Source organism: Pituophis catenifer, unplaced genomic scaffold (assembly GCF_029215685.1).
Source record: "Pituophis catenifer annectens isolate HBS135680 unplaced genomic scaffold, rPitCat1.0.hap2 SCAF_10, whole genome shotgun sequence".
NCBI classification, from domain to species: domain Eukaryota; kingdom Metazoa; phylum Chordata; class Lepidosauria; order Squamata; family Colubridae; genus Pituophis; species Pituophis catenifer.
The window spans coordinates 19,216,124-19,234,566 of NW_027256890.1; the positions used below are offsets into that span (position 1 = coordinate 19,216,124).

At 48.8% G+C, this 18,443-nt stretch overlaps 2 protein-coding genes across 2 annotated transcripts; both read right to left on the reverse strand.

Annotated features, from left to right (window-relative positions):
- Window positions 1–38: 38 nt before the first annotated feature.
- LOC139321703 (nuclear pore membrane glycoprotein 210-like) lies at window positions 39–12,796 on the reverse strand. Its single transcript, XM_070950526.1, has 20 exons — window positions 12,749–12,796; window positions 11,929–12,056; window positions 11,420–11,552; window positions 10,514–10,576; window positions 10,143–10,322; window positions 9,301–9,381; window positions 9,014–9,145; window positions 8,639–8,797; window positions 7,487–7,578; window positions 6,609–6,783; window positions 6,328–6,503; window positions 5,630–5,850; window positions 4,972–5,108; window positions 4,693–4,816; window positions 3,250–3,396; window positions 2,574–2,821; window positions 1,694–1,901; window positions 1,477–1,581; window positions 817–888; window positions 39–320 (listed from the first exon to the last, which is right to left on the reverse strand). Exons 1-20 carry the CDS (start codon window positions 12,779–12,781, stop codon window positions 232–234), a joined length of 2,703 nt encoding a protein of 900 aa, XP_070806627.1. The 5' UTR covers window positions 12,782–12,796; the 3' UTR covers window positions 39–231.
- A 77-nt stretch (window positions 12,797–12,873) lies between these two features.
- On the reverse strand, window positions 12,874–18,435 carry LOC139322380 (nuclear pore membrane glycoprotein 210-like). The gene is made up of 7 exons (XM_070951479.1): window positions 18,421–18,435; window positions 17,009–17,230; window positions 15,670–15,843; window positions 14,892–15,084; window positions 13,769–13,845; window positions 13,564–13,665; window positions 12,874–12,972 (listed from the first exon to the last, which is right to left on the reverse strand). The coding sequence occupies exons 1-7, from the start codon at window positions 18,433–18,435 to the stop codon at window positions 12,874–12,876; spliced, it is 882 nt and encodes a 293-aa protein (XP_070807580.1).
- Between the last annotated feature and the right edge of the window lie 8 nt (window positions 18,436–18,443).

The window sequence follows — 18,443 nt, forward strand, 5'->3', positions numbered from 1 at the left end:
CTGAATTCGGCGCTCTCTGCGGGATTCGATTTGGCCCTTTGGGAATCTGGTTTAAAAGGGGAGGTTTTAACAGCTCGCGGGATAGATGTTACATACACCACGGAGTGGCTTCGCGGAGGAAGCCCGGCGAGTGGTGTGGACTTCCCCTTTAAGGACGACACTGGGTCACACACACAACAAAAAGTCCACGAGTTGTTTTTTTTTTTACTCTTGCCCACGTTCTTCTAGAAGTCATCTTCGCACGCTCCACAGCCAGGCCTGAGTCCTGTTCCTTAGGCTGGAAGGGTGGTGCTGGGCACTCGGCGGAGGATAGAGGTAGCCTAGATAGAAAAGGCGGGGGGTGGGTGGGTGAGAGGGCTTGAGAAACGACCCCTTCCCCCCAAAAAAACCCACCCCCTATTCCTCCTCTTCTGCATAAAGGGAACTGGCAAGCACTCTACATCCCTCCCCTCCACTGTTTAAAAAATTCATAAAAGTTTTAGAAAGGCTGAAAACTCAAAAATTTTCAGGATTCAGGATCCCGGCTGCCTTGCCTGGCTTTCAAAAATTCCCAAAAGGTGAACTGGGATTATTATTTTATTTTATTTTTTTTATTTTATTTTAAATTTGTATACCGCCCTTCTCCCTGAGGACTCAGGGCAGTGAACAGCCAAGTAAAAACATCAAGTACAAATATTAAAATACAGTTAAAATATATATATATAAATTTGGCCCCATTAATTAAAAACAATAAACAAAACACTTAAAAACACTTAAAAAATTATTATTCTTGACCCCCCTTTCCTCCCCCCCAAACGACTGGTTGTGGAAACTCACCATCCTGGGTTGAGGCTGACGGGATGTAGACAACTGGGACTGTCTGAACTCTGTTCAGGAAGGCATTGTAAACTGCGGGGAGAAGAGGAGGAGAACGCTGGTTGGTTCCAGGCTCGACTTACAACCGTTTTGTTTAGTGACTGTTTAGCACTTAAGAGCTGTTTTTCACCCGACTCTTACAACATCCCCAGGGCCACGGCAGCAAAATTCAAACACTTGGCAACTGACCAAGTACGTATCACGGCTTGCAATGTCCCAGGGTCACGTGATCTCCTTTTTTTTGGCGACCTTCCGCCAAGCAAAGCCGAGGACTCGCTTAACGACCCGTCTGTGACCCAACGGAACAACTTGCAGGGCTTCACCGAACAACCGTGGCCCAAGGAAGGTCGCAAAAGAACAAAACTGACTTTAACAAACTTGGGCAATGTGAATTCTGGGTTTGAGAATTGCCTGTTAGTGCCAACACTGCAGGTTTTAAAGAAAAGGTGGTTTGTCTGAAACCTTAGTCTGCTTGAGCAGCGGGTTCGACTAAAAGGCCTCCGGGGGTCCCTTCCGGCTCTGCAATTCTGCAAAACTGGGGTAGACTTTGAATCGAGTGGCTTAGGGGGAACCTTGAGAGTTTTGTGTTTTTAATTAGGGCTCAAATGTGCTGGGACTTACTGAGAAAGATGACCATGGTGGACGCCAGGACGGCGAAGATGGTGAAGAGGAGGACCTGGTAGGACCCCACCAGCTGCCGGACGAGGCTGGCCTCGGCGCACAGATCTAGGCATGTGGACAAAGGCGGTTGGGTGGCATTCTAGCCCCCCCCCCCCGCCCCAAGAATCAAGCCAGGCACCCCCCCCCCCCCTTTAACCATGTTCTCCTCCGAGCTCACCAAAGCTGGGATGTTGCTCCTGCTCCGGCCGCACCAGGACGGCCGCCCTCTGGCCGGTGAGGCCGCAGGAGACGTTGACGAAGACGGGTGCTGCCCTCCGGTGGAGGGAGGTGAGGTTGACCACGCGGATGGGGAAGAGGACAAGTCCAGGCATGTCCGGGAGGAGGAGGGGGGGATCCACTTGTACCACCGGAGAACTGGGATGGGCCTTGGCAGGGCGGGAGAAAAACATTGGGGGTGGCGGGGGGGGGGGAAAGTTCCAGAAAATAACAGCCTTTAAAGAGGAGAAGTCCACCAAAAATGGGTGCCCGCCAGGAGCTGAGTTCTAAACCAGGGGAGAATTCTTGAGAGTTGGAAGTCCACAAGTCTTAAAAGCTGCCACGTTTGAGGACCCCTGTTCTAAACCTTCAGGTCTTATCCTTCGTGGACCTCAGAAGGTGACAAATTTTAGCGCAACCTTATCTACTTTTAAGAAGAGCGGGCTTCGGCTCCCAGAATCCCCCAGGGCAGCAAATCTGGAGATACCTTATGATTCTTGACCAATGTATCTTGTCTTTTATGTACACTGAGAGCACATGCACCAAAGACAAATTCCTCGTCTGTCCCATCACCCTTGGCCAATGAAGAATTCTATTCTATTCTAAGATTCCCGCGTCTCAGTTTGCGTAGGGACCTCCCCTCTTACCTGGTCACACCCTTGGACCTACAGACTCACACCTGTCTCATGTGCTCCTGGTCTATCTGGATCCTGGAGGTGCAGATCCATCTGGAACCCCCCCCCCCCCCCGAAGGACCATCAGAGGCTCTTCCGCTGAGACCCATCCCCATCCTCAAGAGGGGACATCCAAAGGTCTTTGTGGGGAATCACTTGTCCACTGACCTCGATGGCTTCCGTCACTCTCCTGGCCCCCAACACCAAGATTTCACTGGTCATCTGCGAGCTGCTCAGGACAATTTCGCTCTGGTTGAGGAAGAAGGCGGGTAAGAAGGGAACCGTGACCCGCTGGGTTTCCCGCGTTTGCTCGCTGCGGAGAGCGGCGGAGACGTCCACGAAGCCCTCGGCTGTGCTGAGGGCCAGCAGATCCTCCTCAGGGTGGGCTTTCACCGTTACCAAGCAAGCGTAGAGCCCTTGAGGGGAGCCAGAAAGAAAGAAAGAGACACTTTAAAACCTGCCTTCGGAACGCCTGGATTCCAGGTGCAATTCGGAAAGAAAGCCACTCGGGAATGGGAGTTTCACAGGTGTGTGCCTCTGAATTAGGAAGTGGGCAGCTGATGGCCAAAATTTAAAACTTTCGTAAGCTCCAAAAAGACAATTAGACTTTCTTAAACTTGAGAAAAGAAAGGAAGTTACCCTACAATATAGGAGAAATGGTTCTCGTGCTTTACAAGGCATTTAACTATTCTCTGAAAAAGATGGAGGCCCACCTATGATTTCAAAAGCTCCCCCCCCCCCCCCCCCCCCGTCCCTGGTTACTGGAGCTGAAGTTGGCCAGGTGTGGAAACTCCCAACTCCCCACCTGGGAAGCAAAGATGCCACCGGTTGTCTTTCGGCCCACCTTTATCTGGGTAAAATGCTGGCCGGATGTGAAATATTTTGCTGGCTGGAATATCCAGGATGCTGGGGTTGAAATTCAGTTGGCAAATCAGCTGGGATTCTGGAGAAAGGTCCGTAATGGCCCGAATTTGCTCAGAACTACAAGGACCTAAAACAAGACACAGTTTATATTCAGAGTGTGCAATTTGGGATCTATCTATCTATCTATCTATCTATCTATCTATCTATCTATCTATCTATCTATCTATCTATCTCTCATCCATGAAACTATCTATCAATCCATCCATCCATCCATCCATCCATCCATCCATCCATCCATCCATCCATCCATCCATCTATCATCCATGAATCAATCAATCTATCTATATCCATGAATCAATCTATCATCGATGAATCTATCTATCCATCCATCATCCATGAATCAATCTATCCATCATCCATGAATCAAATAATCAATCTCTCATCCATGAATCAATCTATGTATCCATCCATCATCCATGAATCAACCAATGAATCTATCATTGATGAATCTATCCATCATCCATGAATCTCTCAATCTCTCATCCATGAATCCATCATCCATGAATCAATCAATCTATCTATCCATCCATCATCCATGAATCAATCTATCATCCATGAATCAATCATCAATGAATCTATCCATCATCCATGAATCAATCAATCTATCTCTCATCCATGAATCAATCTATGCATCCATCCATCATCCATGAATCTATCAATCAATCTATCGTCCATGAATCCATCCATGAATCCATCATCCATGAATCTATCATCCATGAATCAATCAATCTATCTATCTATATCATCTCTCTCCCTCTCTCTGCCAATTCATCATCATTGCAATCGATCAATCAGAATAGAGTTAGAAGGGACCTTGGAGGTTTTCTAGTCCAGCCCCCTGCTTAAGCAGGAGACCCTGCCTATACCATTTTAGAGAAGTGGCTTCCCAGTCTATTCTTAACCCCCGCCCCCCAGTGATGGAGCAGCCACAACTTCTGGTGGCAAGTCGTTCCCCCGATTTCATTGTTCCCGCTGTGTCAGGAAACTTCTCCTTAACAGTATTTTCCTTCGGCCCAAAGAATTTATAAAATTAGAAACGCAGACACAAGAGGAATCCCCAATTTTTTCATGTTTGGTTTGGGTCTTTCCAGAAGTGTGTCTTTGTTGGGGATGAAAGTGGGGAGGGGAATTCTTTGCTCTTCAAAGAAATATTTCTGTGTGCCCCTCTAACATGGCTATGCAAAACCAGGAGAATCAAAGCCCCTTTAAGTATATTTTATAATCTCTTTAAAGAGAAACAGGATGGCTCGTCCTGCCCTGAGGACACAGTCGGACTGGGCTCGGTTTTTTTTTTTTTCCCCTTTCGGGGGTCACCCCTGGCCACTCCATCTCCTCCACTATCACATTTCGCTTTGTCTTCTACCCTGAAGAGTGGTCGGGCCGCTTGTGGAGATGAAAACCCGGAATTCGGAGGCGTTGGCGGCGTTGGTGAGGAAGTTTTTGGGCCCGAGCTGAAGGCTGAGTCTCAACGGGCTGTGAACGACGACCTGGGAAAGGCAGATGAGAGAAGGCTGTGAAGAAATGTTAAAATAATAATAATAATAATAATAATAAACTTGTTCTCCAGAAGCTGTTTCCGAACTCGGAAACAAAATGAGATCGCGTTAAAATCACGTCGCAAACACACAGACGACACTTCTACCTCTCGGTACGTTTTGACTATTCCTGGGATTTCGTGGAAGACGGTGGCTTTTCCCGGGTGCTTCGCGAACGTCGCTCCACTCACTACGTCCATCTCAAGCACGTCGCTGGGGCTGATCTGCCAGGTGCCAGGCTCTCCTAAAAAAGAGAAGAGAAGGCTTTCTTTCTTTCCTTCTTTCTTTCTTTTTCTCCTCCCTTCCTTCCTTTCGATCCATTTATTTATCTACTCATCTTCCTTCCTTACTTCTTTCCCTTTGATGCATCTATTTATCTACTCTCCTTCCTTCCTTCCTTACTTCTTTCCCTTCGATCCATCTATTTATTTACTTTCCTGCCTTCCTTCCTGAGCTAGCAGAGTGTTTTAATAGCCGGATGCCCTTCCTGTTGCCAGAGCGGAGTTTTGTTCAGCAGATATATTCTCAACGTGCCCAGAGAGAGAAATATCTGCCTCTACCTAGGATTGAACTCACAGCCTCCTGATGGTGAGGCCAGAGCTCCACCTCTAAGCCACCACACCACTCCAAGGACTGCCTCTGTAGTGTAACTGGGAGTCCTTGGAGGGTGAGAAGAATCCTCGCGGACGTCCACTTCTCTCCCCCACAAAAGGCGACAGAACCTCCCCCCCCCTCCGGAGAGACCCCCACGGCTGTTTCACTGACCTTCCTGGTTAACCAGGGGTGTGCTGAAGCAGACCACGTCTCCCACGGCCAAGGGGGCGGAGAGATGGGGCCCGATGGCGTGTTCCACGGGGACAGAAATGTAGTCAGCCATGCCCGGGTGTCTCTCGTCCCAAACTCCCACCAGGGTCACGCCTCGGTTCACGGCTTGAGCCGTGTAGGTGTAATTCTGGTTGCTGGGCCGGATCAGCAAGAGGTCATCCCTAAAAATGAAGCAGGTGGTGAGACATGAACCACGGGTAGGTAATCCTCGGCTTACGACCCGCAAGGGAGCCCAACATTTCCGTGACATACCTTGAGTGAATTTTGACCCGTCTTACAAACTTTCTTTCCCCAGTGGTGCAGTGAAACGCTGCCGTTAAGTCAGTCACATGGTTGCTAAGTGAATCTGCCTTCCCCATTGTCAGAAAGAGGATCCGGATGCTGCGACCGTCATAAATACGAGCCCGTCACCCAGCATCTGAATTTTGCTCATGTGACCACGGGGATGGAGCAGCGGTTGTTAAGTGTGAAAAACGGTTCTAAGCCAATTTTTTTTTGGGTGCCGTTTAACTTCAGTCACTAAACCAACCGTCGCAAATCGACTCGCCATCCCTCCCCAGCTGCTCTCCAGAGGTGTCCATAAAGCATCCCCTTGAACCCACCTCTCCCACGGTGGGGACGGGGGGACAGACGCATACCTGTTCAAGGCCAGGTGCAGCTGGTTGTTCTGTGCGTGAAACCTGACCCCGGCGCTGTCGAAGAACCGAACGGTGAGAGTCAGAGCCATGCCCAAGGGAAACGCCAGCAGAGGCGCCCGGGTGGCCGTGTAGAGTTTTGGGGTGCTGCTGAACTGCAGATAAGAGACTGGGGCCACCTGGGTAGAAAATGGGGTATATTCTCAACTCCAAGTGGGGTTGGAGAGGTTCCCCCGTGGGATGAAGCAGGCCTCTTCCGTAGGCACCCAACCTCCACCCCTTACCCGCACTCCTGTGATGACCGTCTGGTTGACACCGAAGAGCTCCAGAGAGGTCACCTCCAGGACCGCCGTCCCCGTGACGGCTCCAGCCTTCAGGAGGCCGTGCCCGTCCTCTTCGATGACCGAGGAATTCGGGAAGCACTGCAGGATCTGGGTGCTGACAAAGGCGGCCCCGTCCCTAAAAAGAGGAAGGGAGAGAGAAGTAACCGTAACACAGTTGGAAGGGACTTTGGAGGTCATCTAGTCCAACCCCCTGCTCACTCTATACTAGGGTACACAGCTCCCGTTTGGGTAAGGAAGGGAGGAAGTTGTGGGGGCTCCAGCGCTGGAGTTTTTCAACACGAGGTTGGACAACCGTTTGACTGGAATAATATAAAGCAGGGTGTCAGGGTAATGATGATTTAAAGCTGACCGGCTGCTGTAAGGCTGTGGACCAGGATGAGTCAGCAGGGTTACTGCCACTTTAAGAATGTACAAAAGGATGAAGGCTATTGCTGAGCACATTGTAAGCCGCCCTGAGTCTTCGGAGAAGGGCGGCATATAAATCAAATTAAAAAAAAAAAAAAAAGAAAAGAAACTGTCTATATAAGGGAGGCCATGAGAGGGCGTCTCTCTCTCTCTCTCTCTCCTCATGTATCACTCTCCTCGTGGTGTTCCATCTGCATTGTAGTTCTCCGTGTAGAGGTGAAGATTGATTGCTTGCCTGGTATGTGCCTACCACGTGGATGTCTGTATATAGAAGTCTTGTATATAAACCACTGTTTGTAAAGACAAAACTTGTGTGTCCTGTTTTTTGCTCCTTGGTGGTATCAAAATAATAGTCACTCTGTAAACACTCTGACACAGGGGCTCTCCAACGGTCTGAGAACCGTCCCTGGTACCTGTTTGTAAGTAACTTGAGCTGCGAATTCATGGACATCAGGATCTGCTCCAAGGGACACTCCGGAGAGAAGAGCTGAAGTTTGTCGAAGACCTGTAAGGGGGGAGAGAGAGAGAGAGAGAGAGAGAGAGAGAGAGAGAGAGAGAGAGGGAGGGAGATAAAAGAACTTCCACTCTGGAGGGGACCGTGCCTCCAATTTCAACATTCAAGGCTGCAGGTTTTCAAGAAAAGGTTTGCTCGGGATGGTATCAGGACTCCTGCCATGGGCAGAGGGTTGGACTAGGTGACTTCCAAGGTCCCTTCCAGCCCTGGGATTCCTTGGGGAACAGCCAAGGCTGAGGAAGGAAGACCAAGCTGCAGCCTAGGGTGGGGGGCAGAGGTTGGAGTAGATGACCTTGCAAGGTCTCTTCCAACTGTAGGATCCTGTTGTGGCCCGCCAGCTTCCAGTGGAGCTGGCGGCAGACTCGGGCAATGAAGAGGTTGGGGAGGAACATGGGCCAGTTCTGGAATCTGGGGAAGGCTCTGATGGATGCTCTGCATGGGACGCAGAGATGGAGCCTGGGCCCTCCGACATTTCCCAGCCACTGGAGAGGCAGCTGCATTAGGAGGCTGAGATGAGTGAGGAGGAGGAAGAACAGCTGGGGCCGATTCCAGATGCACGTATGCGCAGAGCAGTTAGGAGAGGGGAGCGACGGAGGACAAGGAGTCGACTCGGGAAGCAAAGCACACGTGGGCGCTGAATGGCCCCTCCCTGGCTGGGGAATAAATAGAAGGAAAGGGGAGTGGCTGTCGTAGGAGACAACCGTTCGTATTTCTGAAGATTTTGGCTCATTGCGTTTTGTGCCACAAAGACTGCCTTGCCAGAACTCAATTTGAAATCTTTTGGCTGGGAGCTTGCACTTATCGCAAGGAACTGATAAGGTCTGTTGCTGCAGTTAACTCCTTGAAGGACTCTTGCCTGGACTTTTCAATAGGTGAGTGCCATTAATTCACAAGAGGTAAATAAAGTGGGTTTTTTCGTGACCAGGAGTCTTGTTTCTTGCTTCTGCTAAGGGCTGGGTCAGAATAGTTCCTTCGGGAACAGCCAAGGCTGAGGAAGGCAGACCAAGCTCAAGTGAAGAAATGCCGGTCAGCCGTTCTCACGATTCCTTACCAGGATCTGCACCTCATCCAAGAGTTCGGTGACGTTTCCTTCGAACTGTCCGGCTTTGGCGTCCGAAGTCTGCACCGCCACCCTGATGCTGGTCCTGCCTGCGGCTCTGGTCTGGACCACCATGGCAAAATTGCTTTCCGGAGGAAGGGCCAAGGAAATCTGGTGGGAAAAGTCCCTCGAGGGTGAGGAGGTGGGCGGTAGATTGCAGGGGGTAGTCCTCGATTTACGACCACAATTTCTGTTGCTACGGGTGACGTTTCTTGAGACGGGGATTTTGCCCCATCTTACAACAGCGGTTAAGTGATTCGCATTCCCCCGGGGGGGGAGTTAACTAAGGTCAGAGAGTTTGAAAGGAGGGGAGGGGGTCTTTCCCACCTCCGAGTGTCTGGGAAGAAGATCCAGGATGTCTCGTTTGCTCACTGCCCAGTGGAAGGTGAGGGGGGGACGAGAGTTCCCGAAGGAGAAGGGAGTCAGGGTGCTGGTCAGCCCTACAACGTACACAGGCATCTGGAGAGAAGAGAGAACAGAATAACCGAGTCGAGAGGGACCTTGGAGGTCTTCTAGTCCAACCAATCCAAAGTTGGGGGGGGGGAGAAGAGGAGACCCGCAGATTAGTGACCCGCAGATTTTCACAGACGGGGCCTGAGACTTGCTGGACCCACCTGGGTGCCAGTGACGAGTCGAGTGGCCGGGGCGTGGATTCGAATCATCCGCAGCTCAACCACTTCCAGCTCGACCTGATCCTGGGGGGGGGGAGGAAGATGGTTTTGAGTCCCTTCCTCTAAAGACGACTGGCGGAGGTCAGTCCCTCCTCCAGCCTCCGTCCATAGCTAGTCCTCGATTTACGACCGCAGGGGGCAGCCCCTGAGATATTGGAAGACTGCTATCATGTCTCCCCAAGTCCGTCTTTTCATCAAACTAGACATACCCGGGTCCTGCAACAGTTCATCGAATGTTTTAGCCTCCAGTCCCCTAATCCTCTTTGTTGCTCTTCTCTGCACTCTTTCTAGAGTCTCCACATCTTTTTTACATTGTGGCGACCAAAACTGAATGCAAATATTCCAATGGCCGGAAGGGAGAGGCACGGAAGGGATAAAATCAAGGGGTCCCAGGTGAAGGAAGTGTCAGCACTTCAAGCTGCATTTACTCTAGTGTTGACATAAGAAGAAGAAGCGGAGGCATCTGGAAAGGGACATTTGACTTTTCACCTACTTATTTTCCCTGGAGATAATATCCCCTAGGAGATGGGATGGGAGGGGGGAAATTCCTTTGAGCTGGAGCAGTAGATTAGGGGTAGAGTGACTTGGAAGATGGCCAATGAGTGCAGGGGAGTGGGGAACGGAAAGGGAGGGTTTGGGGTCTGGAAGTCAGTGTTGGCTGCAATGGAGTCGGATTCAGAATGTTGTGCTTAATAAATGGGAGTTTTCTTCAAAGACTTTGTTTGAAATGCAATTTATTTGAGACGACCTCGAAACCTGACAGGAAGCATTTACTGGAAACGTACCTGGGAGAAGACAATGACTTTTCCCGTGTCTTCGTTGACGGCCCGAATGGTGCCCAGGATAAAGGCAGTGCCCACTGCCTTGGCGGTAATCTGTCCCAGCCCGTTCACCTCGGCCACGGTTCGGTTGCTAATCGAAAAGTGGATCAGGGATTGAGGCTGGGGTCCCCCTTCCGACATCACCTGCGGTTGGAGGCAAAACATATTGGGGGTCAGGAAGACCGTTGCACAGGGAGTCTGCTTTAAACACCTCCCAAAACTCAACCCTATTTTTCCACTCCGGTGAGCTGACTTCATCTGGGGGTGACAACACACCTTCAAAGAGAGGCCGCGACCCATAAACCGGCATTGTCTGCTTGGGATCCTGGACTTACCTGCACCATGTTGTGGGGGATGAGGGTCGTTTTTTCGGGGAACAGCCTGAAAGGAGGGAAGATCTGGCAAAACACACAACAGCATCAAGTTAGTCTTGGGAGAGGGAAAGAAATAAAAAGATAAATGTTGGGTGTTTGCAGCTTTTAACTTAAGGGCCAAATTTATATATTTATTTTAAATTGTTTTTAAATTTTGTGAGTATATGTTTGTTTTAATATGGCTGTACACCGCCCTGAGTCCTTCGGGAGAAGGACGGTTTAGAAGTTTAAAGAATAAATAAATACAATAAATAAATAAATAAGCATGTGGCAACATCTGACTTTTACCCAACGGACCAAGGAACAAGCTATAATAATCCGTGATTCTCCATTTAAAAAAAAAAATTGACAAATCTTTTAATTTTACAATTCTCTTCACTGAGGAAGATTTTGAACCTGCAAACCTTTTTATAATTTGTAAGTCTTTAAATGTATAAAGGTTTTCACTTGCAAATCTTTTTTGATTCGAAAATCTTTAAATTGATATAAAAAAAAAATTAACTGGCAAACCTTTCAATTTTATAAAGATTTTCATTTGTTTTAATCTGCAGGTCTTTAAATTTATAATGATTTTCACCTGCTTTAATCTGCAAATCTTTTAAGTTTATAAAAACTATAAAAATTAGATTAAACAAAATAAATAAAATAAAATAACGATCTTCATTTGCAACTCTTCTAATTTGCACATCTTTTAATTTACTAAGCTTTTAATGGATCAATCTCCAGGGAAGACGATTGGTTCAAAACTGTGAAAAAATCAATCAATCAATTGAAAGTCTGTCACTGATTTTGTAGATGCTGACAAAATCTCTTCCAAGCGGTTTCTAACAGGGCTTAACTTTGAGGGTTAGGCTTGCGTGTCGCTACCTCCACTTTCCGCGGTGGGGACATGAATTTGACTCCCATTTTGTCCCAAGCTGTGGCCACTAACGTCGTCTGGCCAACTGCCACGGCTCGAAGCATGTAGACTTCGGAATAATCGCCGAGTTCCTCCATTGGCCTGCGAGAACCAGAGGCGAAAGACTTACATAACAAAGAGAATTGGGAGGGACCTTGGAGGTCTTCTAGTCCAACCCTCCTCTGCTCAAGCAGGAGACTTTATACCAGGGGTGTCAAACTGGATTTCTTCGAGGGCCAGATCAGCATTGTAATTCTCCTCTGCGGACTGGCAGCGGGTGGGTGGGGTGGCAGGGGCAGTTGAAAATCTCCAATGATGGAGCACCCACAATTTCTGGAGGCAACCCATTCCCCTGATTAACCCTTTCTCAGCCGCAAGCAATGCCCCGGTCTGGAGGGATTTTTTCCCCCTTGTCCCCGGGGCCAGCTGGAGATGAGGGAGACCAGGCAGAAAGATTCTGCAAGAGAGGAAGACTTACGTCAGGCTCACAATCGGAGAGGCAGCTTTCAGCTGGACGTGCATGTAGGCGAAATATTTGGTGCGGAAAGCCGAACGGTGAGACCCCAAAACTCGCACCGAGACCAGCACGGATTTGCCGATCTCAACCTGGGGGGAAGCAACAAAATGTTTCATTCTTTGCTGTTTACTGTTAAGACAGTCCTTAAGTTACGACCCTTCCCTTACGGTCGTAATGAACGGGTTCGATGTTACAATGTTTTTGTTGTTGTTGTTGTGGGAATCGCTCCGGTCCACTTAGTGACCGTTCGAAGTTACGATGGCGCCGGAAAGAGCGACCGAGGAATTTTTTCACACTTAATGACCGTGGCAGCATCCCCGCAAATCACGTGATTTACATTCGGATGCTTGGCAACAGGCTCGTATTTATGACGGTCCTTTTGCGACCTTCTGACGATCCAAGTTCAAGAGGGGGGAAGCTAGATTCGCTTAACAACCATGTGACTAATTCTAACAATGGCGGGGATTCACGAAAAAGTCGTAAAATGGGACAAAATCCGCTGAAATATTTTTTTTTCCACTTAACTACATAAATGTCAAGCTTAGCTGTGGTCGTAAGTTGAGGGTTACTTGTAAACAGAAGGGGGTGGATATGAAACACGAAAGGATCCGTCAGAAGTCGAGGACTACATGCCAAAGGTCAGCGTAATTAAGAAGGATCTGACCCCAGTGGGGGTCATTGGGGAGACAAGCTTGGATTTTCTTTAGAGAGGAAAGGACTTTAGGTAGAACGAATCGTGGTTAAAGGATGGTCAGACATGGTTATCCGACGTCCTTCTCACCTTGTCAATCAGATCCACCTCCAATTCGTACATGTTTGATACTCGCAGGTAAGCTGTAGCCGGTCCTAAGAATGTGAGGCAGAGATCGTAGACCTCCAGGGCCAAAGAACCAGGCACGACAGGAATCACCTGGAAAAAACCACAATAAACCCAAACTGGGAACGTAAAGTCAGAGCTGTATGTTCGTAGTTGTGTTTTAATCCAGTTGTAATCCCGTGGAAAATCTAATAGAAGAACATTGTCTGAACTTCCACTGTGTCCTACAGAACATCTGAACTTCCCACGTGTGTTACAGAACATCTGAACTTCCAATGTGTCCTACAGAATATCTGAACTTCCAACATGTGTTACAGAACATCTGAACTTCCAACGTGTCCTACAGAACATCTGAACTTCCAATGTGTGTTACAGAACATCTGAACTTCCAACGTGTGTTACAGAACATCTGAACTTCCAACATGTGTTACAGAACATCTGAACGTCCAACGTGTCCTACAGAACATCTGAACTTCCAATGTGTCCTACAGAACATCTGAACTTCCAACGTGTCCTACAGAACATCTGAACTTCCAACGTGTCCTACAGAACATCTGAACTTCCAACATGTGTTACAGAACATCTGAACTTCCAATGTGTGTTACAGAACATCTTTTGAACTTGTAACAACCAACTGAAGTGACAACTGCCTAAGCTTCCTGAGATTCAAGATGGATGTGACGGTCGTATGAAATTAAGAAGACAGGGCTATCTAACATGCCGGTCCCTCTCTTCCCTACAGAAGGCTCTCCACGACCACGCGCCACCCGGGCACTCACTTGGATGGCGCTCTCTGTTTCCAGGTAGGTGATGTTTGCCATGTCCTGTGTGCTGCTGTTGATGAGGAAGTACCCGGAGCCTTCCACCAGGGCAAAGACCTCCTAGGGGGACACAAGCACCAGAAATGTTGTAAAGGCTTCTGAAACTCAAATAAAGCACCGTTTGGGCGTCCCAGAGGCTGACTGAAGCCATCCTCGGTCCTACCTTGACATCGGGATGGTTGTACATGGTGACGTTATCGGGGACCACCGTCACATCCTCAACCAACAAGAGTTCCACAGCTGCAGAAGCGGGAGAGTTAGAGACCTCCTAAATGCACAACAAAATCAACAGCGAGTGTCTAGGCAGGAGGTTCTGCCCATACGGGGGCTGCTTGTTCCTTCTACACCAACAAGGTTGATTCTTTTGATTTTAAATCTCAGGGACCCCATCAGTTCCCTCAACATCTCCTTTCCTTCAAAAGGAATACGTCTTCAGGAGGTTCGGTTTGGATGGCGACCATCCACTGAGAAGTTATGGAAGCTAGGGTTGAAATGGACCCTGTTGGTGGAAAGGATTCACACTGAGGAGCTCATTTGGAGAGGGAGAACCCACTGTTGTGGCCCGCTGGCGGCCAGCGAAGTCAGACAGTGAGGAGGTTGGGGAGGAACTTGGGGGTTCCTCCCAAGTCCTGGGGGCTGGAGAAAGCTCGGACGAGGGCTCTGCGTCGGAGACAGAGAGGGAGATAGACAGCAGTGAGGCAGAGGAACAGCTGGAGCCCTTTCCCAGTGTGAGCTGCCAGAAGACAAGAACAACTAAGAAAGCAGGGTTGACTTGGGAGTAAAGCTACACCTTGGAGATGATTGGCCCCTCCCATAGGAAACCAAAGAGGAGTGAACGGGGAGGGGGCTTTTGCAGGAAACATTTCGTTCGTTCGTTCGTTTCAAGAGTGGAAAGTTCTGTACGAGACTCTGTGCCAAGTTTTGCCTTGTACTGCGTTTGGGAAACAAGTTACGTGGCAGCTTGCCAAGCGAGATAAGGTCTGTGTTGATAAATATTCCTTTGAAAAACTGTTTGGACAGGCCTTGTGTAAATAAAAGAGGTTTTGCTGGGACCAATTCCTGCTTCCTGCTTTTTAAGGGAGCCTACGTCACAACACATATCAACCTTGTGGTTGCCCAACTGCCCCTTATTTTCCATCTTGCCTTCTGGGATGATTAACACACAACAGAGACCTTCAGAAGAAGCCTTCGCGAATGCTATCTGGAGAAGACACGGGTCCTCTTAGAGAAAATGGCTGAGGGACATTTTTTAAAAAAAAACTGGAAGAGAGAATGGTGAGGCGCACCGTGAAGTCTCGTCTGTCCGGTCCCGTCATCCTTCTCCACCATCTGCATGGATCTTGGGTGAGTGAAGCGAGCCAGGCTTTCATTGGCCGAGGTCCACTCCAGGATCAGGGAAGAAAAGTTGTCAAATTTCCTCCGGTGTTGGTCAAACAAAGCTAGCTCCAGAATGGTGTTCCTCAGACTGGACACGGGGACCTGAAAGCATCCAAAAAAAAAAAAAAAAATCATTTTAGAGGCACATGGAGAAGGGTATGAATTTTGGGGTCCTTTTGGTGCTCTCTGCTTACCAAACCAGCTAATTGTTAATTGTTAATTTTGCAAAGGAAAGGAAAGGCATCTTGAAATGTCTTAACTGCTAGAGGATTGCAAGGAAAAGTTTCAGAACTGATTCATCCAGATGGATAACCAATTTTTTTTTTTTAAACCCAAATTCCATCAACTGAAAAGTTGCTATGAATGAACGCAAACTTTAGTCAGTGATATTTAGCCAGGCCGAGGTCAGCATTTCAGACTGATGGATCAGGGTATTTTGATTTTTGGCGGGGCTAAAGAATTCAGCCAGCGACGTTCCACGCAGCTGCTTCAACCGACCTTCGAGCCAAATCGCTAATGTTTCACTACATTAAGTTGATCTCTCTATGATTATAATTTTTCTCGGCCAATAAAACAATCTTGAAAAGAAAACTTCAGGAGGTTAGCAGCTCTTCCTTCAAAGGCCCAGTTCTTTTTTCCCCCCCAACGAGAGGCTGCCTCCAAGTGGCATCTCCCACCCACACGTACCAACTGCTTGTGGTGTTGAGGCAGGGGACACGGCGGTGTGCCGGCGGCCATCTTGTACACGGGCGTGACGGCCATGCTGGCTGGATGGGCACATAGGAAGTTGACTTGCACCGTCTCCACGGCGGGGCTGGGATTCAGAACTCCGGGGTGGTTGCCCACTTGGAAGGTGAAGACCTTTGGGGAAGAAAGCAAAGATGGGGGGATCGATGGCCTGAAGCTTTGCCACTGGTTGAGGGGATAGCCAGATTAAGGTGGCGGCCGGTGGATTGCAGGGCACAGAGAGTTACACGCAGCCGAAAGGAGAAGAGATCAGAAGCAGCTCTCGAAGCGTTCTAGCGTTACACACCGTCTACGTTGGGGGTTTCTCAACCCAGGAAACATGAAGATGGAATCACAACAGCGTCGGAAGGGACCTTGGAGGTCTTCTAGTCCAACCCCTATGCTTTTTCAGACAAGTGGCTGGTCCAGTCCCTTCTTAAAAACCTGCACCCACAACTTCTGGAGGCAAGTTGTTCCACTGGTTAATTGTCCTCACTTTTAATACATTTCTCCTGAATTCCAGGTTGCTTCTCTCCTTGGTTAGTTTCCATCTGTTGCTTCTTGTCCTGCCTTCAGGGGCTTTGGAGAATAGCTTCTCCCCTCTTCTCCTCAAATACTGCTATCGTGTCACCCCCTGGCCATACCCAATTCCTGCAACCGTTCTTTGTATGTTCAAGTCCCAGAATTCCCCAACCGTCCATGGTGATCGGTCAAGGAGGACTGAATTGAGCCCAAGAGCCAGGATTTGAATAGGGCTTCTGGGAACTGGGGTCCAATCTTGCTGCAGGGCGGGCTGTGGGATTCTGGGAGTCCACATACCTTAAAGCCTGCCAGCTGGAAAATTCTGGGAGTTGGAAGTCCACCCATCTCCCAAGCTTCCCACTTTGAGAAAGGCTGCTCTAAAACCTTGGCTATCAAGTCCATCACAGGGACGCGGTGGCTCAGTGGCTAAGACCACTGTAGATCGAAAAGGTCGGCAGTTCAGCGGTTCGAATCCCAAGTGCTGCGTAACGGGGTGAGCTCCCGTCACTGCCAACCTAGCAGTTCGAAAGCAGGTAAAAAATAAATGCCAGCAGGAAAATAGGGACCACCTTTGGTGGGAAGGAAACAGCGTTTTTCGTGCGCCTTTGGCGTTGAGTCATGCCGGCCACAGGACCACGGAGACGTCTTCGGACAGCGCTGGCTCTTCGGCTTTGAAACGGAGATGAGCACTGCCCCCTAGAGTCGGGAACGACTAGCACGTATGTGTGAGGGGAACCTTTACCTTATCAAGTCCATCATCCACCCCCTTCCTTTTTACCTGCTCCCCCAATTCCAGGCAGGTGACTCGATAAATGTACTGGTTCTGCTTCCTCCGAGCTGGCAGCCGAACTTCCGCCACCTGGAATTTCTTCTTATCGTCCATTTTCAGCTCCAGGAAGAAACGGGACGGCTCTAACACCCAGGGCCCCGGGCCCCCCTCAAAGACCATCTCCTTCATGGAATGCCAGGTGATCAGGGCCAACTGCACGGGGTTCACAGCCTGGAGAAAAACGGGGAAAGAAATGGCGGGAAGATGAGGACCCGGTTTGTGGGGGCAATAAGCTGACTTTGTATAAAATATACAAAAGTATGAAGGCTGTTGCTTAACGCATTGTAAGCCGCCCTGAGTCTCCGGAGAAGGGCGGCATATAAAAATAAATAAAAATAAAATAAAATAAAATAAATAAGATGTTTGGGTGGGGGGGACTTGGATGGACTTTCCAGTTTAGAACCGTTAGGTCAACCCCCAAGGCTGAAAAGTCCCTTTTGAGAGTGAGACGGGCGGCAGATAAAATTTAATCAATCCATCAATATATATATATATATATACATAAACGAAAAGAACAAATATAACTCCGAAGGGCCGAGGAACGGTTAGGAAAAAGAAGGAGTAGGGTTAAACCAGGAAGCCCTGGAAGGGAGATAGCTGGATGATGTGGCTAGGCTAGGAACTGGGAGACCGTGAGTTCTAGTCTTGCTTTAAACAGGAAGCCAGCTGGGTGACCCAGCCAATCTCTCTTGGCCCTAGAAAGCAGGCAATGGCAAACTGAAAAACCTCGCCAAGGAAACTGCAGGCGCTTGTCCAGGAGTCCAAAACTATCTCCCCCCCCCCAAAAAAAAATATCTTAAAAACGTGGCAAAACAAAGACTTTGTTTCCAGAATTACTGATGGTTTCTTTCAAATTGGGGAGGGGAGTCAGTTTTCTGCAGCCAAAACCGACGTCCTTGATGGCTCGCCATCTTGATTGATTAATTAAGGCTTCCCAGTCTATTCTTAACCCCCGCCCCCCAGTGATGGAGCAGCCACAACTTCTGGTGGCAAGTCGTTCCCCCGATTTCATTGTTCCCGCTGTGTCAGGAAACTTCTCCTTAACAGTATTTTCCTTCGGCCCAAAGAATTTATAAAATTAGAAACGCAGACACAAGAGGAATCCCCAATTTTTTCATGTTTGGTTTGGGTCTTTCCAGAAGTGTGTCTTTGTTGGGGATGAAAGTGGGGAGGGGAATTCTTTGCTCTTCAAAGAAATATTTCTGTGTGCCCCTCTAACATGGCTATGCAAAACCAGGAGAATCAAAGCCCCTTTAAGTATATTTTATAATCTCTTTAAAGAGAAACAGGATGGCTCGTCCTGCCCTGAGGACACAGTCGGACTGGGCTCGGTTTTTTTTTTTTCCCCTTTCGGGGGTCACCCCTGGCCACTCCATCTCCTCCA

Bases quoted from the DNA above. Each gene is read 5' to 3' on its own strand.
- LOC139321703 (XM_070950526.1), bottom strand. From the start codon at position 12,781: ATGTACGAATTGGAGGTGGATCTGATTGACAAG. The intron at 7,579-8,638 runs GTAAGGAATCGT...CCCCCCTTACAG, and splicing joins TGGATGAGGTGCAGATCCTG to GTCTTCGACAAACTTCAGCT. The intron at 5,109-5,629 runs GTCAGTGAAACA...TCTCTTTTTTAG, and splicing joins ACCCCTGGTTAACCAGGAAG to GAGAGCCTGGCACCTGGCAG.
- LOC139322380 (XM_070951479.1), bottom strand. The intron at 15,844-17,008 runs GTAAAAAGGAAG...TCTTCCCCAAAG, and splicing joins GCCTGGAATTGGGGGAGCAG to GTCTTCACCTTCCAAGTGGG. The intron at 15,085-15,669 runs GTACGTGTGGGT...GGATGCTTTCAG, and splicing joins CTCAACACCACAAGCAGTTG to GTCCCCGTGTCCAGTCTGAG.